Consider the following 26,907-nt stretch of genomic DNA (forward strand, 5'->3'; position numbering starts at 1 on the left):
ACAAGCAGCATCCTCAGTGGGTTGCTGTACCCTGAAACATCCCTGTCTGCAACCCACTCAAAGCAAGTTCAGTGCCATCTCCGACCTCACCACAATGTTGGAGGAAAACAAAAAATAACTCCTAATGATACGATGTGGTGTATTAGAAAGGGCAGTGACCCAGTGCCTGGGGCAGCATTCCGGTCCCCCTGGCCTCTGGGGAAATCGCTTCACCTGTCTAGGTGGGGCTCCACCTCTTCCTCTGTCAAGTGGGCACAGTGGCCTTGATAATCTCTTAGGTCTCCTGAGAGGCTAAAAGTCTAATTAAAATTTGAAAATTCAAGTGCACTAGGGAGACCCATAATGAGGATCATGTCATATGAGAAAAAGTTGAAGAAATGGGGCCTTCTAAGAGTCTGTAAAACAGAAAGACATATTTCATAAAATCATGGATTCTTAATGTTGGAGGAGGCCTTAGAGCTGTTTTTCCAAACCCTAACGTGCACACGAACCACTTGGAGAGCCCCTTGAAATGCAGACTGTGATTTAGTAGGTCTGGGAGGGGGCTGTTTTCTCCGGGGACCACGCTTGGAGGAGGACCAAGCTTCTAGGGTATATTCGTGGTTCTCACCATGACAGCTCATGGGGATCACTTGGTTCTCACCTTGATAGCACATGGGGATCACTCGAAAAGCTTAAAAAAAAAAATTATGCCTGGGCTTCCCGCCGCTCCTCCTTCCCCCGCCGCTCCTCCTTCCCCCGCCGACCAGATTCTGATTTATTTGGGAGGTTCCTGAACTCCCCGGTGATTCTAATCTGCAGCCACTCCCCTAGATCAGCGCTTCTCAACTTTAGCACAGATCATCTTCACCTGGAGGGCTTGTTAAAACACAGCTCACAGGGCCCCAACGCAGAGATCCTGACTCAGCAGGTCCGGGGTGCAGCCTCAAATCTGCATTTCCAACAAGCTCCTAGGTGATGCTGACTGCTGGTCCGGTGGCCTCGGAGGTCATCTAATTTCACAGCGATGTTTCCCATGTGGGAAACCAGGATGAAATGACCCTCTCAAGGTCTCTTTGTACCTACCGTATCTCCTGACCCTGGTCCGGAGCTATTTCCCCTGCCAATCCTTCCAGCTCTCCCTTCGGCGTCCCGCATTCCTCCTCAAGTCCACTGCTGAGCCGCTAAACGCCAGCACGGACCGGTGCTCTGGGGCTCCGGGGGGGCCGGGCCCCTTGCGTTGGGAGGCCCTTGAGCTGTCCCCACCTGGACAGTCCCACGCGAAGACCTGCGGGCTGGCTCTGCCGCTGCCGGGGACGCCGCACGCTGGCCTCGAATGCGTCCCTCGCCTTCCGCGAGCTCTCCCGAAGATGGGTGGGAAGCGGAGCCCGCGTGAGGGGCGCGCGCCGCCAGGAACACTACTGCGACCCTCGGGGAGGGTTACCATGGCAACCGGCGCCCTCCCACGTGGTGATCCGACGCCCACGCCCGCGCGGCCCGGACAGAAGAAGGGGATTGGTGCGCCGGGGGGCGGGTTTGCCCGCAGAGACTATAAAGGCGCTGCGCGCGCCGAGCTCAGGTTTCTGTTCCGAGCTCCCGGACTTCTGGCCACGTGCAGCTGCAGCTCCAGCTCCGGCGCCGCAGCAGATCAGCATCTCTGGGCGGCTGCGTCGGAAGGTCAGTGCCCCCGCTGAACCGATCGGTGTGACGCAGCGCAGGGCTGGAGACCCTGCGCTCCCGGGCGCGAGCGGCGGTCCTGGGAGGCCGGGGGAGGGCCGGGGCACTGCTGCCAGGGAATAGGGGTGGGAGCGGCTGTTCTCATAAAACCGGTTTTTCCAGCCATGCTGGGAGGCGGAGGCCGGAGACCCGCGTGTGGCCCAAGTCTCCGCGTCTTCTCGGGTTCCCTTTCCCGGGCCGGCGCGCGTAGGAGGGAGTATGGGGGCGCCCGCTCTGCGAAGCCAGATCTCCCTCTAACACCCTCTGTAGCTCACGCTGAGAGCTCCGGGATTTTTTCCCCCGACCCTTTCTGGCTTTCGGATCAACCCCATATTAAGTCTAGACTTTACCAGCTGGTGGATGGAGTCTTTACACTGACCGGGCAGTTTGCTAAGTGCTTTTCTAAGTTGCTTTTTATTAAATCCTCCCAGCACTCTAATGTGGTGGTCCGATCACTTTCCCCTTTCTGAGGATGGGGAACCTTGAGGTCTGGCGAGGTAGTGTACGCAGGCTCGCACGGCGAGGGAGGGCCGTGTCTGGCCTTGAACGCCCTCGGCTCGTGGGTGCTCTCCTGGGGAGGGGCGAGGGGGAGGAGGGGCGGCGGGGAAGGTGCCCCTGCGCCGCCACGAGGATGTTTCCTCTTTGTCCTCTCTCTTAGGTACCTGATGTTATCTCTTCTCTTGAGGGAGAAGAGTGGGGGTGATGGAAGGAGGGTTTGAGACTCAACGGACCTGGTTTGCAACCCCTCCTTTTGGTAATTAGTATCTGCCTGACCTTGGGCGAGTCAGAATTCCTCCTGCAAAATGGAGAAAAGATCCCAGCTTCAGAGTTACTCTGAGGCTTAAGTAAGAGTTCAGGAAAGCAGGTGCTTCGTCAGCGCTCAGTAGTTGAGGCGCCTGATTTTTCCTTGGGTCATTACTGTGAAGAGGACACGTTTGCTTTTATGATTTAATGAACCGGAGGGTGGAACGCGGAGACTGCCTTACAAACGTGGCTTATAAGTGTTATTAATTAGTCCCCGGGGCCAGGAAGTTGTCAACTGGGCAGTGGCTGACCTTTGGAGAAAGCAGTTCCACTGGGTGCAGGGCAAGAGGCCCCACTTGGAGGGGCAGGGAACTCTCTGGAGATCCTTGAGATGGGAAGGAAAGGTAAAGGTTGGAGGAGAATAATAGGTTTCAGCAGGTTTATAAGCAGAGGGAAAAGAACCATTTAGGCGGTTCGGTGAGACAAGGGCTGGGGAGTTTGGACGGGACGGGGGTTTGATGGGTCTCTGGGGTGGCGTTGATCTCCACTGGGCGAATTTTCTAGCTCCTCAGAAGTCTATGTATGCACTGACCATTTCTTGGGGCTGGATTTTTTTTAAAAAATTTAAGTTGTGGCTTCAATTACATAACATAAAATTTACCATCTTAACCATTTTTAAGAGTACAGTTCAGTACTGTCAGGTATATTCACAGTGGATCTCTAGAACTTTTTTATCCTGCAAAACTGAAGCTATGCCTGTTAATTAAATACTCGTGTCCCCTCCCCCTTTCTCCCACCCCTTGGCAACTACCTTTCTACTTCCTGTTCTATGATTTTTTGATTACTTTAGATAACTGGTATAACTCATGAATGGAATTATACTGTATTTGGCCTTTTTTAAAATATAAATTTATTTTTTGGGGGCTGCATTGGGTCTGTTGCTGCGTGCAGCTTTCGGCGAGCGGGGGCTTACTCTTTGTTAAGGTGCGCGGGCTTCCCATTGCTGTGGCTTCTCTTGTTGCAGAGCACAGGCTCTAGGCACGTGGGCTCAGTAGTTGTGGAGCACGGGCTCTAGAGCGCAGGCTCAGTAGTTATGGCGCACCGGCTTAGTTGCTCCGCGGCATGTGGGATCTTCCCGGACCAGGGGTCGAACCCGCGTCCCCCGCACTGGCAGGTGGATTCTTAACCACGGTGCCACCAGGGAAGCCCGCATTTGGCCTTTTGTGACCAGTTCATTTGACTCGGCATAATGTCCTCCAGGTTCATCCATGTTGTTGCATGGGACGGGGTCTCCTATTTCAAGTCTGAATAGTATGCCATTGTATGTATATACCACATTTTCTTTATCCATTCATCTGTTGGAGGCTGTATGCTTTTAGCTTAATGTGCTGGAGACATTACTTAATACATCTTTATTTACTGTCTCCTTGGCTGGGATGATTAGAGCTGGAAATTTGGAGAAGACACAAGACAGAAAGAATATTAAGGGAAATTGATGGTGCATTCTCAGGGAAAAGGCCTATTTCGTTGGTTTTCAATATTTCAAATGGGAGTTTCTTTTCATATTTCTGAAACAGAATTATCTGTCTTCAGAGCAATCACAACTGAGTTAAGGTTTTTTTTCCCCAAGAAACAGAAGTAATGTTTTCTGACAACAGGGGACATTCTGTTTATTGTGGTGTAGACAAACCCCGGATATTTCTTGGTTTCTTCTTCCTGTCTCCCTGTTTGACATGGTGTTTGAGTTCTGACATGCATCAGGCACTGCTAGGAACTGCTCAGTGGGAAAGACAGCCATACTGGCTCCCGGCACCTAAAAGCAACATGTCCAAAGCCAAGGTCGTTTGTCTTCTTACTTCACCTGCTCCTCCAGAAAGCCCGTGCTTGCAGCAGCACAACTTGGAAGCCTGTGTTCTTCTCCATTCCTTCTCCAGTTGCCCCACATCCAAGCAATCAAGGCCAGCTGGCCTCTGAGTCTGTACCTCTGTCACCCCACTGTCTTCCTGACGCCGCTGCTTTCTTAGAGTTCTGCTGTGGTAAGTGCAGAAAGGGTAAATTCCAGGAGGTGGGAAGAGTCATGTAACAGAGGCTTGGGCAGGGGAGATGCTCCGTTATTTGAGGAATGTCTGTTGGCCGGTTTCTTTTTCATCCCTTGGAGTTAAAGTAAGCAAGGCGAGAAGGGGAGAAGGTCTATGGACGCTCATCTGATCTCCAGTCATCTTAGACGGTTCCCCTGCATAAGTTTAATAACTAGCTTGGCAAAGCAAGTTTTACTTTAGAACAGCTGTTCTCAAGTGTGATCTGGGGAGCCCTGGGGTTCCTTGAGACCTCTGTAGGGTCTGTGAGGTCAAGGCTATTTTTAAAAAAATACTAAGAGGCTGCCTTTTTCATTCTTTCTCAGGTGTATGGTGGAGTTTTCTAGAGGCCAAATGGCTTGTGATGAGCTTTTCCTCTGATGGCTAATGAGACGTGTGCTTGTGTACTCTTGTGTTTCTAGAGTCTTCTAAGGATAGTAGGCTTAGAGTATAAATATCTGCATTTTCAGAGATAAACTCCGTTTGTTCTTAGTACTTCTTTGCATTCTTACTAGCTACCTGCAGGTATAGCTGCTATCATCTCTGGGGCCTGTTTTCTTTTAGTAAGTCATTACTTTGAAATCCCTAAATTGAGTCTTGTGGGTATATGGAAAAAGAACAAAAAGTTTAGTCTTGATTTTAAAACTTTTCTAAAATTTTAAATGGTATAAAAATTCTTTTGAACTTAATATTTTATTCTAACATAAAAGGATATTAATTTATATATTTTTTATATTTAAGGATAGATCAATGGTTTAAAAGGGGATATTAGAGGACTCGAGTTTTTTCAACTCAAAGCTATACCATGTGTATAAATGCTGAAAAAAAATGAAACAACGACATAACAGAGTTCTCTGACTCATGAAAAGCGGAATTTACTCCAAATAAATGTGCAGAACTAAATAATACATGAAAATATGAAGGCTTTCGTCAAGTTTTACAGATGTCAGAAATTTACCTTATGTGTCTGATGCCACAGAAGTTTTTTTGAATAGTATTTTGGTCACAATAGCATTATTCTTAGATCAACCATTCATCATCTAAAGAAAAATAAAACGAATGAATTAAATGTAGATATGATGAGCTCTTTAAAAGCCAAAAATTATTTGTTACAGCTTTCCAAACTAGAAAAGAAAAAGCTATTAAGATAGGTTATCAAATTGCAGTGGCTGGAGAAACACACAATAAAGCCTTGTTTGGATGAAAAAGCATTGAAAGAAATAAGAGCACTGCCACTTTCTAATAATACAGTAACTTGTCAAATTAAAGATTTAGCTGCAAACATGAAGACTAGTTTGGTATCTTGACAGAGAAGTGTATTTTTACCTTACAAATGGAAGAATTTGTAGTCATAGCTGCACTTGCCATTTTGTTTGTATTTATCTGGTATCAGCGCCAAAGCAATTATCAAAGAATATCTTTTTGGTGAACGTTTGACAGCAAACACAAATAGTGCCAAAGTATTCAGCGTGGAATAACTTTTTTGAATTTCATGGTTTATTCTGGAACAACTGTGTTGAATTTGCACTGAAGGTGCACAAGTCACACCTGCTAAAAGTACTGGTGCCTTTGCAGGAATCAAGGCAGTGGCACCGCGTGGTACTAGAAGTCATTGTATTCTTCAGCTTTACTTAAGAATGCCCTTTATGAAGCAGTAAAAATGACTGCTTTTATTAAATCTTGACCCTAGAGACTTTTTTTTTTTTTTTTTTTTTTTTTGCGGCACTAGGGCCTCTCACTGCTGTGGCCTGTCCCGTTGCAGAGCACAGGCTCCGGACGCGCAGGCGCAGCGGCCATGGCTCACGGGCCCAGCCGCTCCGCGGCATGTGGGATCTTCCCGGACCGGGGCACGAACCCGTGTCCCCTGTATCGGCAGGCGGACTCTCAACCACTGCGCCACCAGGAAAGCCCCTAGAGACAGCTTTTTAACATGTCATGTGGTAAGGGGGTGTACTTGTTCCATATTGAAATATGATGGTTGTCTTGAGAGAAAGCGTTTTGTGTGATTGAATTGTGAGCTGAACTGGTCCGTGTTTTTCATAGAGAACCATTTTTGCTTGAAAGAATGACTGACAAATGATAGTTATTCATACCTAGATAATCGGCATACATTTTCTAAAAAAACGAACCAAGTGAGCCTGCCAAGGTAGCTGTTGCAAGTTAAGTTGTATCCACTACCGTGAATTTGACAGCTTCCCAATACTTAGGAATTTTCTGATGAGATCAGTGATATCAACCTGTATGACTTTGGGGTATTGTACAGTGAAGTGTGTTAACAGTTGGAAGCTCTGCATAACTCACTGAACCAATATTTTCCAGAAAACAATGTATGAAATTACAAAACCATGCAGGAGTAAAAGATGTGTTCAAGGGACTTCCCTGGCAGACCAGTGGTTATGACTTTGCCTTCCAATGCAGGGGGTGCAGGTTCAATCCCTGGTCCGGGAGCTAAGATTCCTGCATGGCTTGCAGCCAAAAAACCAAAACAGAAAACAGAAGCAATATTGTAACAAATTCAATACAGACTTTCAAAATGGTCCACATCAAAAAAAATCTTTAAAAAAAAAAAAAGGTGTGTTCAAAGCATTAGATATAACAGTGGGTTTTAATGTAGCAGGTACAAAAGTTCACTGATAATGGCTTCAGATTCTACATTGCAACTAACCTTTAAGAAACTACCATGTGTTGAGTTTTGGATATCCAAGATGAGTATCCAGAATTATCTGAAAAGGCTTTCAAAATACAGCTTCCTTTCCCCACTGCTTTGCTTTGAGTCTGGATTTTCTTCATTTACTTCAATCAAAGCAGCAGACAGATTGAGTTAGAAGCACATGTGAGAATCCAGCTGTTTTCTATGAAGGAAAACATCAAAGAGACAAGCAAATGTAAAACAGTGCCACTCAGTAAATTTTTTGTTTTGGAAAATACAATTATTTTCATAAAATATGTTTATTTTAACATGTTTATTGGTTTTAAATGAACTCATTCGTAGGTTAAATGTTTCTCAGTTTTGCTGTCTACTACAGCAAACATTGTTAGGTAGACCCCACTTAAACAAAAGCTCTCTGTAGTCCCCAATTTTTAAGAGTGTAAAAGAGTCCAGAGACCAGAAAATTTGAGAGCTGCTGCCTTAAAAGTATTAAATTGAATTTGGCAGCGGGAAGATAATAATCTTGACTTGAAAAAGCTGCATGCGGTAGATGGTTGGAGGGTTTTTTGGTTTTGTTTTTAATGTACATGCACTGCTAATCAAAGCAATCCCATTATAGGGACAGTAGAGCTGCTTGACGGTTAAGAACTGGGTTCCCTGAGAACGGGTGGTGCTTGTGAAGCTAAAATACTTTATATTCAATTAGGAATTTGTGCCTCCTTCATGCTTTCCCCTTCTGGGGAAAGAGAAGATGAACTGAGTCGTATGTATTTCACATCCCTCTTTCACGTCGTCAGGGTTTCCCTTTGCCCAGACTCCAGTGTCTTCAACCTTTAAAAGAAAAACAAAACCCCAAATGTCTTCACCTGTGGCCATCACTGCTTTGCTTTTGGGAACTGAGAATTGTCTTTGAGTTTCAGATGTTCTGGTAAATCTGGCTGCTTCTTGGCTTCCTTGCCATCCTCTCGAGCTTGCTGAAATAAGTGACTTTAAGGATCAAAGTTCTCACCTGGTCTCGGGGGGTCAGCAGTGGCTGCAAAGATGGTCTGAAGGGATTGATGGAAGAAAAGCTTGAGTCTCTCCGATAGTGACCTCCCTTCCAATCCGGAGATGCGTCCTCAGAAGGCTGTCTTCTGCTTGTTTGGGAAAGTTAGCTGGGATGCAGGGCCCCGGGACCTTGGCAGGGTTGCGTCTTAGGCTGAGGACCTGATGGGCCAAGGCCCTGACCCGACAGACGCCATCGGGGCTCTGCCTGCCTTTTTTTTCGGTGTCCTCAAGAACAAGACCTCTGTGGCTTACAAAAGGATGTTCGAGCATAGGGTTTCAGCAGATTGTATTTGCCCTTTTGCTTTCTACAATCTGGATTTTAGGGATTGCAGGAAAGCTTCTGACACCTCTGGCGGTTTTAACTTAGAATGACTGTTACCTACTCAAGGCACTGGGTTGAGTGTGATGCCAGGCTAAGTTCAGATCCTAAGTGGGAAATGTCTCCAAGTGTGGTTTACTTTTTCTTGTTTTATGACGCAAAATATGAGATGGTTAAGATCTGGCCGCTTCTTTGTGAGGGGGTTGGGCCCTGGGGTCGCTCTGAAGGCTCATCCGCCAGTGCTGTTGGAAATCTGACAGCTGACGGAGGTGGAGGCCACGGGCAGTGCGCAGAGTGCAAAGGCCTGACCTTTGGGGGCAGGAAGGTCGCTGTTAGAACTGAGCAGCTCTGATCTGCTCTTGTGACATGCTCGCCTGGGTAAAGCTGACGAGGAAGGGGAGCGGGACTGCAATAAAATATTACATGATCTGGGAACAGAAGAGAAAATGGCTCTCCTAAATGATCCTTCCTAAAGAGTTGGCAGTGAAACAGATATTAGTCACAGCTTACTCAGTATTGCCGGGGCCCCTTTTACCTTAACTATCTGCTTTCCTACTCTGGTTCATCCTAAATAAACGTAACATCTGAGTTAGAACGAGAGTCACAGGGCTCTGTGTTACTTAATGGGGGACCTGTTCGCACCTCGATGGTTCGTGGACAGATGATTACAGTTGTGAAGATCCGAGGCCTTTGCGGGGATCCATGCTGTTCCTGGCGTGGACGGCTCTGTACGCAGTAACCTCCTGACTTTAGATCCCAGGTGATGTCAGCACTGTGCGGCTCCAGTTCTAGATCTCGGCCAGTCTTTGTTTGCCTGCACTTTGCACCAGTGACGTTTATTCCCTTTTCACAGGGCTGGGCTCACGGCCGGCTCTTGACTGGCTTCCTGTCTGCGCAATCAACAGTCTCTTTAGTTCGATTCATGAATCCAGAACATGGCTTTGCTCGTGAGCTGGCGATCTTAAGTGTTAGTTGTGGTTCAAGGGTTTGTGTTTTGAGGGGTCGGGAGGGTAAGCAGTTACGTACTGAACTCTGCTTCTTTTGTTTGTTTTTTTAAATTTTATTGACATATAGTTGATTTACAGTGTTGTGTTAATTTCTGCTATACAGCAAAGTGACTCAGTTATACAGATATATATATATATATACTTTTTCATATTCTTTTCCATTATGATTTGTCACAGGATATGGAATATAGTTCCCCGTGCTCTACAGTAGGACCTTGTTCTTTATCCATCCTGTATATAATAGTTTGCCTCTGCTAATCTCAAACTCCCATTCCTTCCCTCCCCTACCCAGCCCTCCCCCCTTGGCAACTATTGATACAAGTCTGTCCTCTACATCTGTGAGTCTGTTTTGTTTCATAGATATGTTGATTAGTATCGTATTTTAGATTCCACATATAAATGATATGTGGTATTTGTCTAGCTTACTTCGCTTAATATGATAATGTCTAGGTCCATCCATGTTGCTGCAAATGGCATTATTTCATTCTTTTTGATGGTTGAGTAATATTCCGGTGTGTGTGTCTGTACACACCCCACATCTTCTTTATCCATATCCGTCTGTTGATGGACTCTTAGGTTCCATGTCTTGGCTAGTGTAAATAGTGCTGCAGTGAACATTGGGGTGCATGTGTCTTTCCTCAACTCTGCTCCTTTGGTGTTACAGTGTCTGCAGAGACCATGCCGGTCGTTTGGATGCTGCGGCGGGTTGCCAGCCAGATGCTGCAGAGACCGGCCTGTGGCTGCCAGGCTCCTGTCCTGCCCAGCCGTTTTCTGGGCACCTCCCCTCAGCAGATTCCAGCGGATGCCAACTTCCACTCTACCTCGTTCTCTGAAGCAGACCAACCGCGCGTCTTAATTACAGGTTGGGTTTTTTTCTTTTTTCCACGTTTGTGGCTTTGTTATTTTCTTTGTGTGGCGGTGTATTTGTTTTTGGAATGTCTACCGTGCCGCCAGGTAACACTTATGAATCAGAAACTCCCTTTCCCACTCCTGGCTCCCTCCGAAATAGCGCAAGTGCCCTGTCCTTATTTTTTGCCGCTGTTGCCAGGGCTTGGTTTCCCTGCCCAAATCTTTTATTGTCTGAAGGGAGGACCCGGGAACCTGAAGAGGACCAAACAGCTGCTGTGGGACTCAGTTCCCCTTTCCTGCTAGAAATGGCCTGGGAGCCAAGGTGTGTGGACAGAACGTGGCCTCTGGAATCAGGCTCATCTTTCCTTGGCCGGGCTTCTCAGGCCAGGCAGTTCCTGCACATTTGTATGGAAGAGATAGGCAGGGCCTGCCCAGGGCCCGAGGAGCTCCTCGCCACCACCTCGTGACACTTGCAGCTCCCTGTGCACAGACTGGCTTGCCGATCCCTCTCCCCTCGTAGCCGCCCGACACCTGGCTCTGTATCTGCTTACTGCCAACTTGACCGTCTGTCCGCAAGTCCTTCCAGCTGACTCAAGCCCACCTCTGATTTGACTGACATGTTTTACTGTCCTCTGTTTGCCAGAGTTTCATCCCTTGCCTTCACGTCCTTATCCTTCTTACATTCCTCTGTGTGTGTGTGTTTCTCTCACTGGCACCTCCTCCTCCCCTCCTGCTGTAACTGGGTTTCAAGGGAGGCCGGTTCCCTCTGCGCTTACCCCCTGGCTCTCCCAGCTTCTTGTCTGTGTGTTGTTTTGATTCCTTCCTCCCTGCACCAACAAAGCATCTTCCAGGGCCCAGTGTCACTGGCAGTGGGCTGGTTTCAGTCCCATGTTAACACACGCTTACAGGAAATCCCGCTCTCCATATCTTCCTGCCTCTTACTTCCTCCCAAATGGAATTTAGGGCTGTATTCCCCTAAATGCGCTCCCAGACCCCTAAGCTCTCCCATTTCCATCAATGGCATTTGTAAGCGTCCAAATTAAGATGCTGTAATATACTCATCTTTAATGTTCTTAGCAGCTCCTTGCCCATCCAGAGATCTGCCCCTTTTTGCAGGTGACTTCTTGGTTTGTCCCTTCTTTCTTTCTCCCTTCCTATTCCTCTCCAGGGCTAATGGAAGGAGGGTGCTCTGGATAATCCAAGCAGAGGTTGATATCAAACTATTATATCTAGCTTTGAGTGTTCTGGTACCCGTAGCAGATAATTTTCACAGGCTCTCAAATAACAAAGGCAAAGCTGGTGGTAAATTTCTGACCCGGAGGTGGTCCTGCTCTTCTGTGATTGTTCTCTTACCTGTACCCTGGCTGCCTCTCAGCCACTCTGTGCTGGAGAGCACGTGTGTCTCTGAAACGAGTCTTACCTGTACCCATCTCTGTCCTATAGCTCCGAGGAGGTAATTCAGTGCAATCAGGCCAACCTGGGGCTTTACCTAGTTAGCTAAGAGTGCCAGTAGAGTCTTATTCTATTATTACATACTGGGGATCATTGAATTGGTTAGATTTAGATGAAAGATTCACTTTTTTCTTCTTTATCCAGGGGGTCTTGGCCAGCTCGGAGTGGGGCTTGCTAGCTTTTTGAGGTAAGAGCGCTCAAAGTTTAAATTTAAATTCTGGTTTTTCAGGGCTGTGTAAGTGACCGTTCGGAATGCATTTCATCGTGCCTCTTCATATCACAGACATTGTTTCAGGTCCTCGACTCAGCATCCCCCAGGCCGGTCCTTCGCCCTCTGCCTTTTCTAGGTTAGGCAAAGGAAGACCTGCCTCCCAGTAAATCACTTGGTTTTTCAGATGTTTGGGGGCATAGGGAAGTATTGTATGTGTAGAAACTGAAAAGGAACAGTGTGGGATTTGGAGAGTGGGATAAAAGGATAAGAGGAGAGAAGAACGGGGAGAGAAAGGGAGAAACTCGGGTCGCTGGGAAGAAATTGGTGACAGATATCAGGATGGTAACGGGCTGGGGTAGAAGCAGGAGAAGCAGCCCTGAGTGTGGCTGCAACTGCAGGGCTGTGAGTTGAGGACGAAGAGGGAAGAAAGGTGTGAAGAGGAGGGATTTGGAGGCTGACGGGGCATGACAGTTCCTGTTGGAAAGACTGTTTTCTTAGGACCTGTTATGTCCTCGGTGTACCCACTCGTGTGTTTGATTTTCCCTTTAGGAAACGATTTGGGAAGGACAACGTGATTCTGTCTGACATTCGGAAGCCCCCTGAGCACGTCTTCCTTAGTGGTAAGAGGCTCACAGAGCAGGTAGAGAGGCAGCTCCCAGAATCGGTGTCACCGCTCATAACCAGGCTTGTGAATTAAAGAAAGAGGAGTGTTGGAGGCACACCTGGGCCACTTAAAAATGTTTCATGGTTTTGTCCTCATTCGTTCTGTAAAACGCCTACAGTACAGCTACTGCTTGTGCAAGGGATCCAAGGACAGGAGAGATCTTCAGACCTTGACGTGAAGTTGTGGAATAGTATCTTTGGATATTATTTGGAGCAGTATCTGTGGAATAAAACTGATTTCCTGTCTTTCAGAGTTTTTAGTGAACTTAGCTCAGAGAGAAAGCAAACAAAAATCAAGTTCTGAAATGAGGAAAAGGAACTTTAAATTTTGGAGAAATTAATCTTCATATTTCAACGTGGACTTGTTCTTAAACTGCTGTGCACACACACAAAGACCCCAGACTCCTCTAGTCAGGTTGTCTACACCTCAGAGATGTTTTTATAGTTCTAGTCCTTCCTGGTTCTGTGTCAGCCTTTTGCTGTTTACCATGGGGAAGAGTGGTAATTCGCTGAAAGTGGGGAAAATTGGCATAAAAGCGGCTCTACCTCTAGCCTAACCAGGTGTGGCGAACTCTTAATTTATAGTTCTTTTATACCATGGTGGGTTTTTTGTTTTTGTAAACCCATTTCTCTACTCCTTTAAAATATGCAACTTTTTTTTTTTTTTTGGCTGCACTAGGTGGCATTGGGATCTTCCCCAACCAGGGATTGAACCCGTGCCCCCTGCACTGGAAGCACAGAGTCCTAACCTTCTGTGCGAGGGCTTTCTCTAGTTGCGGCGAGCGGGGGCCACTCTTCATCGCGGTACGCGGGCCTCTCACTGTCGCGGCCTCCCGTTGCGGAGCACAGGCTCCAGACGCGCAGGCTCAGTAGTTGTGGCTCACGGGCCCAGCCGCTCCGCGGCATGTGGGATCTTCCCAGACCGGGGCTCGAACCCGTGTCCCCTGCATCGGCAGGCGGATTCTCAACCACTGCGCCACCAGGGAAACCCTAGGTAAACCTTTAAGCAGGGTGAAATCTCTGTGTGCCTATAGGTTTGGCAGCTCAAGCCAGTTGCCTGGTCATTACTCCAGTTCTTGATTTTATTCTGTTTGATACTGGCAAGCTACTTAACCTCTCTAAGCCTCAGTTTCCTCATCAACAAAATATCCGCCTCGAAGGCTGTGAGAGTTAACTATACAGAAAGCCCTTAGAACAGCACCCAGCAGGTGTATGTCCTGTATAAGCATTGGCTGCTGTTAGCTGTGGGGTGGCTGGGGTGTGTGATTCTCCATAAGGAAAATGCTGGGGGGTGTCCAAGTTGTTGCTACCAAGTCGGTACCGATGGAATTCAAAGTCAGCGGAGGAGGGGAAAAGATCTGTTGAGCTTTTCAAGCCCGGAACTCTTTTCCTTCCTGGTTTCACTGCTCCTTGCAGGCCCGTTTATTTATTCCGACATCCTGGATTACAAGAATCTGCGGGAGATCGTGGTGAACAAACGCGTCACCTGGCTGTTCCATTACAGCGCCCTGCTCAGTGCAGTGGGAGAAGCAAACGTGTCCCTGGCCAGAGCTGTGAACATCACTGGTGAGTCTCTGGATCTCGCCCCAGATGACCCGTCTGCCAGATTCCCCAGTTCTTCGGGAAGAGGTTTCCCAGCTTACGGCACCTGCTTGTTTCAGGACTGCACAACGTCCTGGACGTTGCCGAGGAGCACGGGCTGCGATTGTTCGTGCCAAGCACCATCGGGGCGTTTGGACCTACTTCTCCGCGGGACCCAACCCCCGATCTCTGTACCCAGAGACCCAGGACTATCTACGGGGTGTCCAAGGTCCACGCGGAGCTCATGGGCGAGGTAAGCATCACTTGGCACAATGACTCAGTGTTTCCTTTTCTCTTTCTGCCTCAAACACCTGCTGGTTCATCCTTGGAGGAGACTCTCCCTCCCCCCCCCCCTTAATCCCTGCCCCCAGAAATGCTCGGGGACTGAGTGTGTTTGCCAAGTGGTCAGGACTGACAGCTCCAGAGGAGTCCTCAGTCCCGTGCTAACGCAACGCTTCGTACACGCCCCTCGAATGGCACCCCGTCTTTCGTTCGCCGCCCATCTTATTTGTGCTGCGCTGGTCTTTCAGATTCCCGATAATTTTAAAATAACCTCCGACATCTTTTTGGTTTCATTTTTCAAATACGCTTTGTCTTTGTAAACTCCATAGCCCGTTTTAGCCGGTTTCTGATCCTTCACCTCATATATCACAGTCACCACCTTTCCCCGTACTCTTCCTGACCCTGCACTGCAGGACGGGCTTGTGGAGTTCAGCAGGGTCTCCCTTCCAAAGAAAGCCTGGAAATCCTTACTGTCGGCTGACCTGTTATTTACGGTGTCACCTAGTGATGTTATCACCAGAATGACGATCCTTTGAAGACAAAAACTTCAGGGTTATTTGTCAAAGAAAAACAAGTGACTCTTAGCAATTCTAGAGTCTTCATTTCCTTGAGGAGGATTTATTTATTTATTTATTTCACTTAAAAAATATTTATTTGGCTGCGTGGGATCTTCGTTACAACATGCAGGATCTCTGTTTGTTGTTTTTTTCTTTTTTGTAGTATTATTATTACCGGTATGGGTTAGATTTCCGATGCCTGAGATATCCTGGAATCATTTCTGCTGACTCCCAGCCTGGAGGAGGAACGACTGGTAAGTGTTATTTTCGATTTCTTTTTTTACGTAAGATAAGCTTTCTAATGGCTGGGCAAAGTGGAGATGGACCTGTTGTCTTTTTAGTCGTATGCTGACCGGAGCTTTTGCATCCTTTCTGGGAAGTGCATCTGAGAAGCTCATTGAACCCTACTGACTTAAACTTAAACTCATGCCGATGCTGTAAGTCCAGTGGGACTGGCCACCCACAGTGCCGGAGTCAGACCGACATCCGAGATTGTTACCCACAATGTAGGAAGAAGGCACCAAATGAGAGATCACCTCTTGGGAATTCCCCGGCGGTCCAGTGGTTAGGGCCCGGTGCTTTCGCTGCTGTGGGCCTGGGTTCAGTCCCTGGTCGGGGAGCGAACATCCCACAAGCTGCGTGGCGCGGCCAGAAAAGAAAAGCCTCTTTCTTTGAATATACCTTTGTTTCTTAATACAGAGAGTCCTATAAAAATGGACTCTGCGTTGCATATTTAGAAAGAACATAAGCATTGCTCCTGCTCTTCTTGTTATTGTGTTTATTACTGTTTATCCAAATTGTCTTAGTTTTTATTTCAGAAAAGCTGGCCCCAAAATGAGAGTGGGTTACTGCTCATCTCTCGTGCAGTTGGTTACTTACTTGCCTGTTTAGGAGCCTGTATTATTCAGTGGTGAGTGGAGCACCAGGCCTGGTTAACTTCATTCTTTTCTTTTCTTTCTTTTTTTCTTTCTTTCTTTTTTTTTTTTTTTACCGGGGACTAGTTAATTTACAATATTATATAAGTTTCAGGTGTACAACATAGTGATTCACAGTTTTTAAAGGTTGTATTTATTCCTTTATAGTTATAAAATATTGGCTATATTCCCTTGTCTGTACAATGTATCCTTGTAGCTTATTTGGTTTATGCAGAGTAGTTTGTACCTCTTAATCCCCTACCCCTATGTCACCCCCCCCCCCACTTCCCTCTCCCAACTGGTAACCACTAGTCTATTCTCTGTGTCTGGGAGTCTGTTTCTTCTCTGTTATATTCACTATTTTGTTTATTTTTTAGATCCCATGTATAAGTGATATCATATATTTGTTTTTCTCTGACTTATTTCACTAAGCAAAATATCTTCCAAGTTCATCCATGTTGCATATGGCAAAATTTCATTCTTTTTTATGAGTGAGTAGTATTTCATTGTGTGTGTCTGTGTGTGTGTGTGTGTGTGTGTATATACATATGTATATATATATATATATGTGTGTGTGTCACATCTTCTTTATCCATTCATCTGTCGATGGACACTTAGGTTGCTTCCATGTCTTGGCGATTGTAAATGGTGCTGCAAGGGACTTTGGGCTGCGTGTATCTTTTCGAATTGGCGTTTTCGTTTCCTTCGAATATGTACCCAGGTCATACGGTGGTTCTATTTTTAGTTTTTTGAGGACCCTCCTTACTGTTTCCACGCTGTTTTTGTTATCACTTTGGACTTGAGCATGCGTTATATTCAGTAACTCCCACATTAGAGATCCCTCCCATAGGAGGGCTTCTGAGATACAATGTAAACAATACTTGACGAAATCCAAGGGTTTTTTTTTTTGTGCTGTAGATTTGTAGTATTGTCTGAAGTCCGAGAGGGTTGTGCCCCCAGCTTCGTTCTTTTTCCTCGGGATCGCTTTGGCAATTCTGTCTCTTGTGGCTCCATATAACTTTTCGGATGATTTCTTCTAGTTCTGTGAAAAGCGTCATGGGTAATTTGACAGGGATCGCATTAAATCTGTAGAGTGCTTTGGGTAGTATGTCCATTTTAACAATACTAATTCTTCCAGTCCAAGAGCATGGGATATCTTCCCATTTCTTTGAATATCTTCAATTAAGATTTGAGGGATTTTAAAAGAGCCTTTGGTTTGGGTTACTTTAAAAAATTTTGCCTTAATGTGGTACATCTCCAAGTATGCACTAGGAACCCCTGGGAATCCTTGAGACCCTTTCAAGGGGTCCAGGAGGTCAAAACAATTTTCCTATCAGTACTAAGATGTTATTTGCCCTTTTCACTCTCCTTTACAAGTATACCGTGGAGTTTTTCAGAGGCCACAAGACGTGTGTAGCACAGTGGACTGAACACAGAAGCTGAGATTCCCGCTGTCGCCCATTAAGGCAGTAGAGAGGTTTTCAAAATGTAAAACACGCTGTTCTTCTCACTAAATTTTCTCTTGTTTGGAAAATACGTTCTTTTTCACATAAAATATTATACATGTGAATGTGTGGGTTTATTATTGTCATTTTAAAATGCAGAAATATTTTTTTAAATTCTCAGTTGATTCCTGATATAGTAGATGTTGCCACCTCAGTGATTTTTAAGCACATAAAGAGGTCCTGAGACTAAGACATCTGAGAACCACTGCCTCAATGCAAGAGGCTCACTCACCATTTTGTTAGGAGAAGACCCACAGACCAGATTCTCTTTCAGACTACGCGGTCCAGATTTTCCACGACGCCGTCAAGAATGGCAGATTTGAGTGCAACCTGAAACCCAGCACGAGGCTCCCGATGATGTACATTGATGACTGCCTCCGGGCCACCCTGGAGGTCATGGAAGCCCCGGCAGAGTCCCTCTCCATGAGGACTTACAATGTCAATGCCATGAGCTTCACCCCCGCGGAGCTGGCCCAGGAGGTTCTCAAGCACGTTCCAGAATTCCAGATCACCTACAACGTGGATCCTGTCCGACAGGCCATAGGTTGGTACACCATTGCAGAACCCCTGAAAGCCAAAACTAATCTTCAGTCCGCCCCACAAGTCCTTGAGAACATAAACGGAGGAGGCTAAGGAGAGCTCAGCACCTTCCCAAGGGGCCTGACACCTTCTGGAGAAGGAGCTGCTGTTGCACCAGAGCCAGCAGATGCTGCGGTTTGGGGAAATGATGTCTAAAGTGGGTGGACTAGAACCATCCAAATAAACAGCTTGTCGGCACTTCACCATTTGCCAGTTTAAACGTAAAACAAGCAGGTGTAGTACGAGAGCAGCTCTGAGTTCCCAAAGGCTGTGACTGTGCCCCTGTGTGAGTGCCATCGGAGCATAGCAGTCCCACCTTACAAGTCTGCATGAGACTTTCCTCCGAGGTGACAGACTTCTAATCTAAGAAGGTGACTGTGTGTGTGCACCCGTAATAGCTGCTCTGCTCTGCTCAAGGGGGGATTTCAAATAGGACGTTTCTTTCGTGGATGATAATCCTTTATTTAAAATGTTCTAGACCTTTTTGCAAATCTAGAGCCTGAGTAACTTAAGCTCCTCTTCCATATCTTGTCCTAGCCGATAGTTGGCCAATGAACTTTGATGATAGCAACGCCCGGAAGGACTGGGGGTGGAAGCACGACTTTGACCTCCCGGAGCTGGTGACAACGATGTTGAACTTCCACGGTTCCGAGAGCAGAGTTGCCCAGGTTAACTGAAGGGGCCGGAGGAAGAGCTCGTGAGTCTTGGGCGGCTGTCCAGGGAAAGTCAAAACAACCCCGAGGAATCTAGATGACGTGGAGTTGAAGCCCTAACTGGACTGAGTTTTCGCAGCTCATATGGAACTGCCACATGGAGAACTGACTTGGCTTTAGCGTTTCCTCAATGCTGTAGGTTTGGTGGCAGGACCTCTGGAGCTTTTGCTGTCTGCCTAAACTTGTCCAAACACACAAATCACAGAAGGAAGACTTAAGTCATAATAGTTTTCCACTTCCTTAGTTAAGATGAAGCAACCATTTCCGAGAAGGTAGAAGTATGTGATTATGTATAAAATTAAACTTAAATATCACTCCTAAGACTCCATTATTCTCTTGACTAAGACTGAAGATTACATTTCAAAGACTATCAAAGATAATCTCCCAATTTAAAAGAATTCTTTACTATCCCATCAGAACATTAAAAAAATGCCTGATGTATTAATCCCATGTTCACAACGTTCAAGAGATTGATTGATTGTTGACTGATTGATTGATTGATTTTTGGCTGTGTTGGGACTTCGTCGCTGCGCGTGGGCTTTCTCTAGTTGCGTCGAGCGGGGGCTACTCTTCGTTGCGGTGCATAAGCTTCTCCTTGCGGTGGCTTCTCTTGTTGCGGCGCACAGGCTCTAGGTGCACGGGCTCAGTAGTTGTGACTCGCGGGCTCTAGAGCGCAGGCTCAGTACTTGTGGCGCACGGGCTTCGTTGCTCCATGGCATGTGGGATCTTCCCGGACCAGGACTGGAAACCGTGTCCCCTGCACTGGCAGGCGGATTCTTAACCACCGCACCACCAGGGAAGTCCCTGTTCAAGAGATTTTTAATGTGTCAAAAACGATCACTTCTAATTTATTTGTCTGTAAGAAGATATACTGGTAGGAAACTAAGAATATCAAGAGATGATCTAGGGGACTTCCCTGGCGGTCCAGTGGTTAGGACTCCATGCTCCCAATTCAGGGGGCGCAGGTTCAATCCCTGGTCAGGGAACTAGGATCCCATATGCTGCACAGCATGGCCCAAAATAAATAAATAAAATTTTTATAAAAGAAAAGAAAAAAGAGATGATCTAACTGGTGAAGGTGAGCACCTCTTACTTTGATTGCCTTCCTATTGGTGAGCTGAGGGGTGGTGACCGGGACTGTGACCCCTTACCTGCCATGTCGGCCTCCAGAGGAGCTTGTCTAAATATACAGGTTTCTGGGCTCCACCCCTTCAGGTGGACTCAATTGATAAAGATGGGAATCTCGAAGGACCACCGGTTATTCTCCTCCAGCTTCGGCCCCCTAATTTAGACCAATTCCAAACGCGAGTTTCTAAAGAGAGCTTCCTTACTACAGCCTTTCTGTACACTCTTAGATGAGCCTTCAGAAAAGCTACGCTAACCCTCTGAAGCAGTTACTGTCTAAATATATAGACTTACTTTCTCCAGCTACCTCAGGATGTGCTGCCCCTGAAATCACTGGAAGGTGAAACTCCAGTCAATCAATCATGGATCTCCTGGACACAGCTGTCAAGGATTAAAAGGCATTTCTACTATCTGCTTAATGACAGTGTTATGTATTTGGAACTTGTTAACCACTTGTTAGAAGCGTGAATTTTTTCCTTTTGAGGCGTAATTGGATTTGAACTTCTAGATAATTATTCAATAGTTATGTTGATACAGTTTCCTTCCCTACTTAGTATAATTAAGCTTACATTTGTACGTTTTATTTGCTAAAACCAAACAGCGGGTGTCAAGGTCTTTTTTTTTTTTTTTTTACAACTTTATTGATATATGTTTCACATACCATAAAATTCACTCATTTAAAGATTGCAGTTTGGTGATTTTTCAGTGTATTCAGAATCGTGCAACTGTCACTATAATCTAATCTTAGGCCATTTCAGCAACTCACACAAAAACCTTCCCCGGCCTACGCCACTACTAATTTACTTTCTGTGTCTATGGATTTTCCTGTTCTGGATATTTCACATAAGTGGAATCATTACAATATGTGGTCTTTTGTGAGTGGCTTCATGTTTTCAAGGTTCATCCATGTTGTAGCATGTGTCAATGCTTTGTTTCATTGCTAAACAGTGTTCCGTTGTGTGAACGTACGACATTGTCAGTTCATCAGCTGAGGGATGTTTAGGTTACTTGCACGTTTTACAGTTTTTAGGAATAAATGCTGTTATGAATACTTGAGTAGATAATTTTGTTTTGAAGCTCATTAGAAACAATATTTCTAATTGTTCAGTTTGAAAAACAGTTCTTAAGTTCCCTTAATTTATTCTCAGTTATCTTAAAGGAACAGAAATTAATTCCTTCCTTCCATGTGAAGGGAAGAAGCAACTGAATTGAATGACCTTTTGTCCCTTAGACCCTAGTCTTCCAGAATTTCCACCAGGTTCCTCACATGACCTTGTAATTGGGGCCCTCTGGAGGGATTTGTTCTAGAATATCTTCCTTTAATCCTTCTAAATCTATAAATGCACCTCCGGGAGAACCTCAAAGAAGCATAAAAGAACAAATGAATCCTTCAAATTACATACGTGATTCTCAGTCACTGACAGCTTTGCACTTTAAGACTAAAATTAAAGTTGCCCCTTCTATCCAGATACTCAATATCGGGTGCATATCTTGGGATCCCAGGAGATGACTCAATACGTTACTATAAAAGCCTTCCTTTCTGTTGGGAGAAAGGGTTTTTTGTAGTTAATTTGAAAGTGATCTGAAAAGCTACTTAGAAGGGGAAAGTGTGGGTTGCATCACAAAAATAGTTTTTTGATTTTTAAATAAAGAAAAATGCAAAGGTTGACCTTGCTCTGATGTTTTTCATTCCTGAAGATTTCTACAGGCTACCAGTGTGGTTACTAGATTTGCTGGTGTGTTTTCTATGTGGCATTGCCATGACACGCCTTTGTGTCACTCCACAAACAGCACAGCCCATGGCTGCCATCAAGATGTACTGTTTAAAATCGAGAAGCAGGCTCTGGGCAACGAATACTGTTGCACCATTTAGGATACTTACTGTAGACGGGGATGGGTGCTAATACTATTTTTTTTTAACTCATATAGGCCAGATTGCCAATTTGTTATTGTATTTTATGGTAAGGGCATGAGTGTTTTCAAGAGGCATTAAAAATTTTTTTTATTTAAAAATGTTTCTGTTGGGGCTTCCCTGGTGGCTCAGTGGTTGAGAATCCGCCTGCCAATGCAGGGGATACGGGTTCGTGCCCCGGTCTGGGAAGATCCCACATGCCGCGGAGCGGCTGGGCCTGTGAGCCGTGGCCGCTGAGGCTGCGTGTACGGAGCCTGTGCTTCGCAACGGGAGAGGCCACAGCAGTGAGAGGCCCGCGTACCGCAAAAAAAAAAAAAAAAAAAAAAAAAGTTTCTGTTAAGAATTTAAAAATTAAAAGATACATAATGAAAAAAGTTGTCTTCTCCTCTAAACCAAATCAATAACTAATGTTAACAGTACAGTGTATGCCTATGTTTTCCCCCGCATGCTTATACAACATGGTATTAGATGGTCACATTTTTTTCTTTTACTATAAACTTAGTGCTAAGACAACACTACTGAAAGTTTTGGAAGAGTCACTTGCAATTTTTGCTGCCTGACGTACTAGCTGCTTTTTTAATATTCCCATCTGGTCTTCCCATACGTGTTACAAGTAACTTAAATGTAGTGTTGATATTTACCATTAAAAAATAGCTGTAATAATTCGTTGAGTGGAATACCATAATTATGCAATCATTCCACTATTGCTTCATTTAGAAACCCAGAAGTATGCCTACTAAGTCAAAAGGTGTAAACACTTTCCTTGCCTCTTAATTTTACATAGTCAAATTCCTATTGAGCGTGTTGAATTACCTGACGATGAAATTCTGCTCTACTATCAGCAGCCCTTGGCACATATTTACTTAGTAAGATATAGTTTACATGTATTTAAAAGTTTGATTTTTTTTAAAAAAGTTTGGGAATATAAACTTTATTTTTTGCTGGATAACCTTAAGATTCTAATTGAAATAGATTTGAATTAATGTAAGAAAGGTACTAAATCTCAGACTAATCTAATGGTAACTGCCTCTAACTTCAGTGCATTGGTTCCATAAGCCACCCATGAAGATAGTAATTCTGTTTGTTAATCACATTTTATTAAGATAAATTAGGGTACTTGCTTTTTTGAAAATAGAATGATCTCGTCACGTTTTATGGTTTTAACATCAAGTATGCTTGACTATACTGAGACTAAGTTGAACAGACAATGCCTCTTCTTCCAAATGGGAGGGAAGATCCTCCCCAAAGCTTGCTTTCTGCCCAACTTAAAACATTTAACTTTTAGGGTTGCGGACGAGATGGTAAAATACCTACTTTTAACATTAGCTATGTGCTTCAAATCTGTTCATCTATAAACCAAGAAATGAGCTTTTCCCCCATTACCTTCATGTTTCATGAGTGTTACACACACTTCAAATTCACTGCTGAACGTTGACTTTTGTAGTTCAGCAGTCAAGAGCAAACGATCTTTTCTTCCAATTTGTTTGAGATGCAGCATTCTTTTCATCCATCGTGTGTTGCTGTTAATGGGAATTTTATCCCGGACCGCAAGGGCGCCTGCGCATAACGCCAGGGCATTCAAAATCCATCCTGTGGTTGCCACGCGTCACCTACGGCGTTGCTTGCAGTGCTTTTTAAATGGTTGACACCCAACACTTGAAATTGTAGCTTTATGATCTCAGGGAGCGTTAGCAAATCTGTGGTTTTTTTAAATTAATTTTTGGCTGCGTTGGGTCTCTGTCGCTGCACGCGGGCTTTCTCTAGTTGTGACGAGCGGGAGCTACTCTTCGTTGTGACTCTGCCACAATGACCAAGTTTGACGGTTGTCCAGCACCCTGAGTTCATCATCGTGAGGGCGAGGAGAGACTAGCAGTTTCCTCCCAAAGCCTCCCATGAATTTCGTTCCTGGGCTCCTGCTGGGTTTCTCCCTGGCCGGGTGATCAGGTCGGGACACTGAAGATGCTCTGCTAACATCTTGACTCCACCCATTTGGGATCTGGCATCCTTTACTCCATCAGCCGTCCCTGAGAGACCATGCTTCCCGGCTTTTCTTTCTCCTCAGGGTTTAACCTTAGCTAACACTTCTCCCCGTTCCCCTCCACTCCTCTGGGGCCTCCGAGGCAGCCTCTCTCCCCACACTCCAAGTAGCTTTCCCATCCTCCCATCTACCAACCAGGTTTCAGAGGGATGGAAAACCAAACTCTCAGCCTTACATTAGATGCTACGTTTTTCAGGGCAAAAGGCGCTGGCTTTTATCAGATTCTCAAAGGGCCCCCCTCTACCCCAAAAGACTAGAGAACCATGGTGTGAGGGGATCCTCAGGTGTACGTTTGGAGGAAAATGCAGACCGCTCCCGTTTGGGGGCACATTTTGGGGGCTGGGCTGGCGCCGGCGGTACCAGGCCTGAGCCGGGCAATCTTCCACAGTCCCAGCTGTGGTCGGCCAGAGAATAGCACGGTAGATCGTGTGCCTGTGCCGGGCGCGGTTCTCAGGCCCCACTTTGCTTATCAGCCGCTCTGCCCTTGCCTTGAAGCTCAGACCTTGTGAGCTGATAGCATCCTCCCCTCCTGCCAGGGTCAACACTGCCGGGGCACGTGAAGCTGGCATTGCTCCTGGAGAGGGGGTTGGATGCCACCTTGTCGCTGAGGCGGCAGGTGTGTTTGGCCCTCATCTTGATAGGCCCCTTTGGCTCAGACCTTTGAGCTGATAGCATCCTCCCCTCCTGCCAGGGTCAACACTGCCGGGGCACGTGAAGCAGGCGGTGCTCCTGGAGAGGGGGTTGGATGCCACCTTGTCGCTGAGGCGCCCGGTGTGTTTGGCCTCGTCTCAACAGGCCCCTTTGACGTCTCTCCTCATCCTCCCTCCTCCCGAGGCCCCGCAGTACTTATTTGGGTCAGTGGATCCAAGGGCAGCAACTCTTCTCTGTCTAGGGTCCTCTGGGGCCTGTTGTCGAGTAAGATGCACTGTTCTTCAAATCTCGGCCCCATGGACATTTCATTCTCACTGGCGGGAACCCTGGCAGGGCCTGTGCTTCCAGAAACCAGAGCCGTGTGTAGGGGTACAGCATCATATCCCTGGGCAGGAAGCTCTGAACCTGTGCTTGGCAAACGTCCCTGGCTTGTGACGGGGCAGGCTGCGCCGGTGGAGAAGAGACGGCGATCAGCTGAGCTTGTGCAGGCTCAGGAATTCTACGCACCGTCAATGCTGCCGAGGGCCCCAGCTCTGTGCCAGCTCCATGTCATACTATGGAGATGTGCAAGGATATGCCACACCAGTGTTCCTGCCTTTGCAGCCCCGGAAGAGAGAAGCAAGTTCTGCACGTGGTCAAGACTCGAAAGGCATCTGCCGAGAAGTGTGGGCTGTGCGTTCCGGAAAGCACATCAGGCCGGCTGGGCCCGTTTGCAGGAGTGATTTGTGGCAAAAATCATACCTAAGGAACTTAGAGACATGCAAGGCCCCAACTTCTCATTCTTTGTGCAACTAGTTTCACAAGAGGAAGGGAAGGAGGCCACGCTTGTTGTTGTTGGGAAATGAGACCAAATAACTAGGTCAGAAAGGGCAGCACCGGTTCTGACGGGATGGGGGCAGGTGCCGTGGATGCGACCCAGCAACTTGGGATCAGATCAAACGGGCCGAGTCCCAGGGAGCAGGGGTCACCGGGTACCCACCTCTGGTCAGAGAACAACTTGAACCCTGAACTAATCTGCAAATGGGCCTGTGAACAAAGCACATGAGCAGAGCATCAGTAAAATGTGTGGGAAACGAGCGTCCTGAAAGGGAGTCTAAGAATCTCCACCCAGGGCTTCTCTCTGGGTGCTGTGTGCAGAGACCCTGATGCCCTTGGCCCGTGGGGACCCTCGGGCGAGGACTTTGCTCCAGTGGCAGCACCATCTCCTGTGCTCCAGCATGGGGCACGAGTTCTATCACCTTCTCTGTATGCCACAGGTGAAAAGGTGGGGAGACACTGATACAGGTGACCTCGGAGATGTTGCGGCTTCTGGTCCAGACCACCACAATAGAGAGATTATCGCAGTAAAGCGAGTCACATGAATTTTTTGGTTTCCCAGTACATATAAAAGTTATGTTTATACTATATTGTAGTCTATTTAGTGTGCAATAGCATCATATCTAAAAAACAATTTACATACCTTGATTAAGAGAAACTTTATTGCTAAAAAATGCTAACCATCACCTGAGCCTTCAATGAGTCATAGTAGTAATATCAGCAAAGATCACTGATCACAGGTCACCATCACAAATATAATGATAAGGTCCCAAGTCCTTGTGATAAGTAGGCAGAGGTCTGGGCTTTGCGTCTGACTGGGCAGTATGGTGAGGGGACCTCCAGGCTGAGGACCTACTACTGAGGGCGGATCATCCGTTTCCCTGTCCTGTGTTAGTCCGTTGAGGCTGCTATAACAGAATGTGATAGGCTGGGTGTCTTAAACAGTAGATGTTTATTTCTCACAGTTCTAGAGGCTGGAAGTTCAAGATCAAGGTGCTGGCAGATTTGGTGTCTGGTGAGGCCCTGCTTCCTGGTTCAGAGATGGCCGTCTTCTCGCTGTGTCCTCACAGGGTGGAGATGAGGGATCCCTCTGGGGTCTCTTTTATAAGGGCACTAATCCCCTTCGTGAGGGCTCCATCCTCTTAACCTAATCACCTCCCAGAGGCCCCACCTCCTCATCCCATCACATCTCAGGTTAGGATTCAACATATGAATTTTGGGGAGACCCAAGCATTCAGTCCATCCGCCTCAGCTGACTCACCCTTAAGGGAGACCCCAGTGACTCCCTGGGTCACATTTATGCTCGCTTCTGCCTGCTCTCCTGTCTTGCTACTCAAAGTGAGGTCCATGGACCGCAGCACCATCCCTGGGAGCTTGATAGAAATGCAGAGTCTCAGGCCCCACCCCAGACCTGCGAGTCAGAATTAACAAGAGACCGGGTAATTTGCGTGCACGTGGCCATTTTGGAGAAACTACCAGAAACTAACTTAGCAATGTATGGAAAAGAGTGGTCTCAAGAAAG

The 26,907-nt window shown here is 46.4% G+C and overlaps 1 protein-coding gene and 1 long non-coding RNA gene across 2 annotated transcripts in view; one reads left to right on the plus strand and one right to left on the minus strand.

Annotated features, from left to right (window-relative positions):
* The window catches only part of LOC136794624 (uncharacterized), a 157,974-nt gene extending 156,571 nt beyond the window's left edge, over positions 1-1,403 (minus strand). Inside the window, exon 1 of the long non-coding RNA XR_010841671.1 lies at positions 1,066-1,403. This is a non-coding gene — a long non-coding RNA (uncharacterized lncRNA). The remainder of the gene's footprint in view (positions 1-1,065) is intronic.
* Positions 1,280-21,635, plus strand: LOC131761048 (L-threonine 3-dehydrogenase, mitochondrial). Its single transcript, XM_059071303.2, has 9 exons — positions 1,280-1,656; positions 10,202-10,399; positions 11,983-12,025; positions 12,599-12,669; positions 14,129-14,278; positions 14,374-14,546; positions 15,296-15,386; positions 17,826-18,095; positions 18,668-21,635. The coding sequence occupies exons 1-9, from the start codon at positions 1,350-1,352 to the stop codon at positions 18,805-18,807; spliced, it is 1,443 nt and encodes a 480-aa protein (XP_058927286.2). The 5' UTR covers positions 1,280-1,349; the 3' UTR covers positions 18,808-21,635.
* Positions 21,636-26,907: the final 5,272 nt, after the last annotated feature.

Source organism: Kogia breviceps, chromosome 8, assembly GCF_026419965.1.
Source record: "Kogia breviceps isolate mKogBre1 chromosome 8, mKogBre1 haplotype 1, whole genome shotgun sequence".
In the NCBI taxonomy this organism is placed as follows: domain Eukaryota; kingdom Metazoa; phylum Chordata; class Mammalia; order Artiodactyla; family Physeteridae; genus Kogia; species Kogia breviceps.